This window comes from Xenopus tropicalis, chromosome 8 (assembly GCF_000004195.4).
Source record: "Xenopus tropicalis strain Nigerian chromosome 8, UCB_Xtro_10.0, whole genome shotgun sequence".
Taxonomy (NCBI): domain Eukaryota; kingdom Metazoa; phylum Chordata; class Amphibia; order Anura; family Pipidae; genus Xenopus; species Xenopus tropicalis.
Genome location: NC_030684.2, coordinates 123,932,698 through 123,940,573, shown reverse-complemented (window position 1 = coordinate 123,940,573; position 7,876 = coordinate 123,932,698). Strand labels below are relative to the sequence as shown.

Below are 7,876 nucleotides of genomic sequence, written 5' to 3'. Positions count from 1 at the left end.
CTCTTCTATTACATTACCCAGATCAGTTGATCTAGAAAAAATATCTGATTGCTAACAAGGAGTCCACTTATAACTTTATGTTCCTGCACTAAAGGCATTGTTGGCAAAACCTTTCTCTGGATTAGCAGTGTTGGGTGTTCCCTTTATGGGTAAAAATGGAAGGGCAAGTGTCTTTTTACAGCCAAGTACAAGTGTAATTATGTTACCAATGCAGTAATTTGGAATATATAACTATGCACAGAATGATAGAGTTGAGTTATATCTGTTCTTCTTGCTGTTATTTTTCAACAGATTAGCTATGCTTCTGGGCTGCCTTTATTGAGCAATAAAATTCAGTTTCCATCCTTCTTAAGAACAATACATAATGGTGACTATGAATTTTTTGCCATTGCTCAGTTGGTTAACTACTTCAACTGGACCTGGGTGGGTGTTATATCCTCAAACAATGAATTGAGGGTATTGGGTGCTCACATTGTAAATAGAGAAATAGAGAAGAATGGTGGATGCATTGCATTTCAAGAGACACTTCCTATAATCAGCTCCATGGAGTCTGTCTACCGTATCATTGGTGTTGTCAAGAGATCCAGAGCAACAGTGATCATTTTATTTTGTACCATAGAAAACCTTGTCCCTTTAATGGAACAGGCTTCTTTTCACAATATCACTGGCAAAGCGTGGGTGGCAACCTCAGGCTGGTCCATTACTTCTGACTTCCCTAGGACTGACATCTTAACAACCTTAAATGGGAGCCTTGCATTAGCAGCTCAAAAGGGGAAAATTCCAGGGTTTAAGGAGTTTCTTTATAGCATCCATCAGTCTAGATTTCCAGATGATCCTTACATGAAGACATTTTGGGAGAATGCTTTTCACTGTATTTGGCCAGGAAATGATGCAGTCAATAATACATCTCCAGCACTGCTTAAAGAAGACATTGTTTGGTGCACAGGAGAGGAGAGACCGGACAGTATTGATCCCAATATATATGATGTCTATAACTTTATATATTCATATAGAACACATAATGCAGTCTTTGCAGTAGCTCATGCTTTGCACCAGATGAAGAACTGTGTCCCAGGGAAAGGGCCTTTCAAGAATGGATCTTGTGCTGATATTTATAACCACCGGCCTTGGCAGGTACTGTATATAATGCACAGATTAAGTTGTGTGAGGGAGCTGCATTCATTCATTTCATAAAAATGTTTAATTAAAGCCGGTGCCAAAATGCCCCTGTATATATTGTTACAGGATATTATGACTTCATTAGATGTTCCTTTATTCTCTTCATTCAAGTTATGTGTAGTGTAACTGTTCTGCTATTTATGTGCAAATATCTAGTAAATGCATTCAATTTAATGTAATTATGAAGCAGCTTAATATAGAAGTCTCTGTGTTGTTGGGTATATTTAAGTCATCTATCCCCATAAAACTGTTGCCTGTATGGGATATTTTGGATATGAAGAATGTGGAGATGTTTAAATAGCAGTGCACAGTGGGTAAAAAAAGAGAAAGAAAAAAGTGGTTCTTTAGAAAATATTCTGCAATGGGAAAATAACCTCCACTTGAGGATAGATGGTTGAATGTGCCTGCAGTTTTAGTCCATTTAATGTCATCATCATGTAAAATATACCACTTCTATTTATACATTTTACATTAATCTCTTGTGATCAAAAAGAAATTACTATTTAATTCATAGCCTTAAAAACAGTTTTGTCTGGTATATGAGAAAGTCAGCTGTAATGTAATAGTGCCATTGGCTACATATTTTGTGACCATTAGCCAACCTGACATAAGTCTTAATATTCCTCATTGTTACATCTTCCAAATTCCATTGTTGCTCACCTGTTAACTAAGGTTTTGGATTGCATCATAAGTTTGAAGTGTGACCATAGTAAATGTCTACATCTTCAGTGTTTGCCTGTTCTAACTGCCACAACTGCATCATTTAGGTGCACATCATCTGGTCAAATATAAAATGGAGAGACCAGCTCCAAACCCTGGTGCTGAACTACAAAACCACCCATATGTTTTTACTACTTGCTTGTTAACTACCCTCCTGCTCCTATCAATCGCCTCCAAGCCTTTGCGAAACACCAAAGCAGTTGGCCTATAATGTCTGAAAAACTAGGAATAGGCCAAGGAAGAGGTGTTTGAGCCTCTCCATATATTGACGCATAACTCTTATCAGCTCTCTGTGCAATATCCTCCCCAGGTCATTTCCTACTGCCTGAACCAGCAAAATATCAGAAAGGGAAGCTGTACAAATAATTTATGAAAAAGTACATTAGAGTGGGCAACAATAGCCACCCAGCTCTTGCAGACAGACTCTTGCTCTATTCCAAATTGGTCTATCTTGGACTTGCAAAACCACCACCCCCCTATGTGATGCCCCCCACTGGATTCTTACCCAGCCTACCTGCTACAAACTGAAAATAATCAAGGTAGTGGGGCACCGTGTCCACTCCAGCCTCAAATGTATCCATTCATTTGATAAAACAAGTGAATGGCTCAAAATACTGTAGGTGCAAGAGACTGAGCACCCCACTAGCAAGCAGATATCAAAATAGTAGGTTATCCTAACCCAGTGAAAGTTCCCTTTCTAATGTTTTCACTATAGTCAGAGCCCTGTTCTCACTGATTAGTAATACCCTTCTAAATTGCAGTAGGGGGCATATTATGAACTATAACATTTAACAACAATGAAATGATTTATGACTTCAATTATTATTGAAACTACAGTATTGATGACCAACCTGTACCCTTCAATGTCATCAATGTAAAATCCAAACCTGATTTAGAAACAGCTAGAGGGCCACAAAATCCACATCTCAAATATAGAAAAATATTTACCTTTAAGGCATTCTCATGACAAAGTTGTCTTGCTGTAATGTCCTGCAATGATATGTCTAGTTATCTCTGATAGTTATCTCTGAAGCCATTTGCTAAGCTGCAATCATTGAAAGAACATATTTGAGGTCTCTTAAGATAATTGGTATAACAGTGGCTACATTTGTAAATCTTGCAGACACACAAAGTTCATCACTGTGTAGGACTGCAAAAAATAAGAGCAAACAAAAATACTTGGCTTTGAGCTTCCATTAATGCAACTCTCTCTCTGCAATGATTCTGTATTCCATCATTTTTACTCTTTGAAAACAAATTATGCAAATAGTGCCATCTTTTCTCCTAGCTGCTTCATTACCTCAGAAAGGTAGACTTCAACAACACAGCAGGAGAAAGAATATATTTTGATGAGAATGGGGATGTCCCTCAGTCTGTGGAGATTTTGAACTGGCAGCTGTTCCCTAATGGAAGTAATCAGTATGTCTCTATTGGTAGTTTTGATTCCGGCTCTCTAAATGGCGAGGGGCTCAGTATTCAGCTAAACAAGATTTTATGGAATGGAGGACACAGCCAAGTAAGTTTTATTGGACTTTGGTAAATCATGCAAGTGGCATCAAAGGGTTGCCAATATTATCATTTATGGGATGGCAGTGTTTGCTGCATCAAAAACCTTTTAGCACGAAATCTACTAGGTAAAGGTCAGATATGTAGTTAGGCAACAGCAAAGGAAGTAGAGAACTATGTTAGCAAATAATGAGTTAAATAGATACTAACACCAGCAATTATACCTTTTTTACATCTATCATAACATTGTCTTTGCATGCTATTTATTATTTTACCTTAAAAGTATTTTCCCAATGCTTTTTCAAAACCTATCTGATCCCCTATGTTCCTCTATAAGGGGGCGGCCATATTTGTGCTGCAGGAGGCCATTAGCATTAGGAGCTATAACTGACAGGCTGTAAAGAGATTTGCAAAACAGTCAGGTTTAGGAAGTAACAATTACTTACAGAAGCAGCTCTAATAGTGAAACATGATCAACAAGACCTGTAGGTGACTTTAAATGTACATTAATATCTTGAAAAGTACTTTTTAGTGTCAGTATCACTATAAAGACAGCCCATTTATCAACCTTCTTATTTTAGTGGTTTCTGAAACCACAAAATAAAACTATTTTTCACTAAAGAAACAATAAAGTTATTTATCAACAGCCTTTTCCAAAAAGTACAAAAAAAGTGAATCAAATGAGAAAAGATCAAAATCCTCATTTTCATAAGAATTTTCTTGTGCTTAAAAAACCTCTTAAACCACAAAGCAAAGGAAGATCGTTACAATTTGCCTCAGACAGCTCCCATTGGCTTCTGCATGACCTCGGCTCTTAGATGGTATAGTTTTGTATTAGTGTTTGTTGTGGCTGTTACATTTAATAAATAACTAATTTCTTTATGGTTTAGAGTAATTTGTACAATCCATGATTTTTATTGCTAAAAAACACAATTTGAGGAAATTAACAAGTTACAAAAGTTAGTAAATGGGCCCCTTAGTGATGGCAGAGAGCAGTGTTATCAGGCCACAAGCCAATCCTGCCTGTAGACCAAATGCTGACTCAAATTTAATTGAATTGGGCAGATTTAATTTGTTTTCACAAACTTATAATTTTTATAATTTCTTCATAGGTCCCGAGTTCGGTTTGCAGTGACCCATGCCCCAAAGGCTACAGAAGAGCTGCAATTCAGGGGCAGAAGATCTGCTGCTTTGATTGCCTGCCATGTTCTGAAGGAGAGATTCTCAACCCAAATGGTTTGTAACATTAGCATTTAGTTATTGGATAATAGATATTAAGGTTGAGGAAAAATATACAGTTCAATTCAATCTTATTTTATCTAAATACTACCATTCTTCTTATGTCTAAATTAACAGAACTGTAATGCAGAAACACAAAGCCTTGTCCATATGGAGAGGACTCAATATATCCCCATATAAAAACATTCTGGAAAATGGAAATATGCTCTGGGTTATTTATCTACAGTATCTACTACTATGAAAGGTTACATACATGATACAGGACAATAATGTTAATAAGGAATGACTGTAGCTTATTTTCTCTGTTTCAACAACAAATTTAAGGAACTTAATCCCCCCAAAGACAATAGATCACACCCAGATATAAGCAAAAAAAGCTTTTTTATTTCCATGTATACAGTATATTGCCAGCATTTTTAAAAATCCCTAATCCATAAAAATAACAATGAAACCATCAAAAGGAGGGGCCCCTCATTACTGAACCATATATACAATATGTTTAGTAATAAACGTACCACCATAATTAAATGATAAAGTAGTGTGAATCATAATATATCAAGTAAAGTTCCTAGTAAGGCCAAGCTTTGATTCTATGATCCCAGTGATGGTTGAATGAATGCAGATCCAAAGATGTGTAATCCAAATATCATCAAGTGGTCAGGCAAGTGGTTAAAATTTGATGTGCTTCCTATTTAATATAGGCAGACAATGATTTACTTCTGCGATCCAATTAAATGAACATATGTTATAATGAGAGGACAGAACAAAGATCAGTAGCACATACTATATTCAAAGTGTGTCTTTAAGTACTTCTAGAGACAGCATGTAGTCACTGTTGTGTGTAGGCTTAACTCGCACACACTCTAATGCAGATTTAAGTCACATTATAGGTTGTGCCAATAGTTTGAACAAAGTCAGTAGCACATGCAATATTTGAAGCACCCAACTGAATACACTAACATCTGATCAGCGTTGCAATTTTTAGTCACATATACAGTATCCAGCGAAAAATCCATTGCACTTATACTTATCGCACACGCAGTGATTCAGATTGCAATCGTGTACATATGGTGCAGAATCCAATCAATATTAAGCATTCCGGTCTGCAGCTGCATTCAATTGCTTCACACCAGGTTTGTGTATGGAAAGGCCTTTCTGCCACAGAATGAGGGGGCCCAACTCATAGGGCATTTGTACTGTGCCTTCTTCTCTCTGTATAACATTGTTTCTGTTATTCTAGATGACAGTAAATGTCTCAAGTGCCCAGAAGACAAATGGCCTGATAGCAGAAAAGAAGAGTGCCTACTAAAGCTCATTCAGTTCCTTTCTTATGAAGAGACTCTGGGCTCCACTTTGGCTTGTATTTCAGTCTTGTTTTGTCTCCTTACATTTTCAGTGTTCTGCCTGTTTATAATCAAAAGAAAGACCCCCATAGTGAAGGCAAATAACAGAGATCTCAGTTACCTACTTCTCATCTCCCTCATGTTTGGCTTCATGTGTCCCTTGGCATTCATTGGCAGACCCAACCGGATAATGTGCATGATACGCCAGGTCATGTTTGCTGTCATTTTTTCACTTTGTGTTTCTACCATACTAGCAAAGACTATCACTGTCGTAATGATATTTAGTGCTACAAATCCAGACAGTAAACTAAAGAAACTTGTGGGACTACGAATACCCATTTATATTGTCCCAGTGTGTACCATGGTTCAGATAATTCTATGCATAGTTTGGCTGAACACAGATGCTCCATTTGCAGAGTTCAATATGGCAGCAGAAATAGGAATAATAGTGATTGAGTGCAATGAGGGGTCCAGGGTGTTATTTGCTTCTGTCTTGGGGTACATGGGTCTCTTAGCTTCCGTTAGTTTATTTGTTGCCTTTCTGGCTAGGAAGCTCCCTGACACATTTAATGAGACCAAGTTCATTGCATTCAGTATGTTGGTATTTGCCAGTGTTTGGGTGACATTTATACCTGCTTATCTCAGTACCAAGGGGAAACAGACAGTGGCAGTAGAAATCTTTGCCATTCTCTCTTCAAGTGCTGGGTGTCTTTTTTGCATCTTTTCCCCAAAATGTTATATAATATTACTGCACCCAGAAATGAACAGCAGACAGTACATCACAGGGAGAAATGCTAGAAACCAAGGGATACAATAGGCATCTGAACTTATCTGCATTTTATTAGAATTACATATACTAATTGATTCCCCACATTATGGATTCTGAAACATTCATCTTTACACTTTACATTATATATGAGCACAGATGCCAACATATTCAGTTTAAAAGTAAAAAGCAGTCATCTGTTTTGAACTCTTTTGCTTTACAGTGTTCTCCTGCTTAATCTTCGAAATGTACCATGTATCTGAAACATGAGGATAGAATATTATTATATTGAGGTGTTTTGCAAAAAACAGAATACACTGAGGTAATGTAATAAAATTACTGTTCTGTTCTTTTATTTTATTCTACATCCTACAAAAAAATAGAAATATATATGAAATTATGCCCAAAAGCTGGATTAAATAGCAGAGCATTTGAGATACAAGTTTACGAACTGTATATATTTAGTAATTGAAAAACACCCAGCACTAATTAAAAGTAAACAATTCCAATTCATTCCATGCAAGGGAACGTATGAAACGAGGGTCATATTACATCATTTAAATGTAAAAAAAAATGCATATACAGTTATGGTACCTGTTATCAAGAATGCTCGGGACCTGGGGTTTTCCAGATAAGAGATCTTTCCATAATTTGTATCTCCATAACATAAGTCTACTAAAATTCATTTAAATATTGAATAAAACCAATAGAATTGTTCTGCCCCCAAAAAGGCCAAAAAGGGGTAATTATATCTTAGTTGGGATCAAGTACAGGTACTGTTTTATTATTACAGAGAAAAGGGAATCATTTAACCATGAAATAAACCCAATAGGACTGTTCTGCCCCCAATAAGGGGTAATTATATCTTAGTTGGGATCAAGTACAGGTACTGTTTTATTATTACAGTGAAAAAGGAATCACTTAACCATTAAATAAACCCAATAGGACTGTTCTGCCCCCAATAAGGGGTAATTATATCTTAGTTGGGATCAAGTACAGGTACTGTTTTATTATTACAGAGAAATGGGAATCATTTAACCATGAAATAAACCCAATAGGGCTGTTCTGCCCCCAATAAGGGGTAATTATATCTTAGTTGGGATCAAGTACAGAGACTGTTTTA

General features: G+C 36.6%; 1 protein-coding gene across 1 annotated transcript; it reads left to right on the top strand.

The window, feature by feature from the left end:
- Positions 1–543: 543 nt before the first annotated feature.
- On the top strand, positions 544–6,940 carry LOC100485533 (extracellular calcium-sensing receptor). The gene is made up of 4 exons (XM_031891768.1): positions 544–1,134; positions 3,188–3,415; positions 4,518–4,641; positions 5,885–6,940. The coding sequence occupies exons 1-4, from the start codon at positions 544–546 to the stop codon at positions 6,802–6,804; spliced, it is 1,863 nt and encodes a 620-aa protein (XP_031747628.1). The 3' UTR covers positions 6,805–6,940.
- The last annotated feature ends 936 nt before the right edge of the window (positions 6,941–7,876 follow it).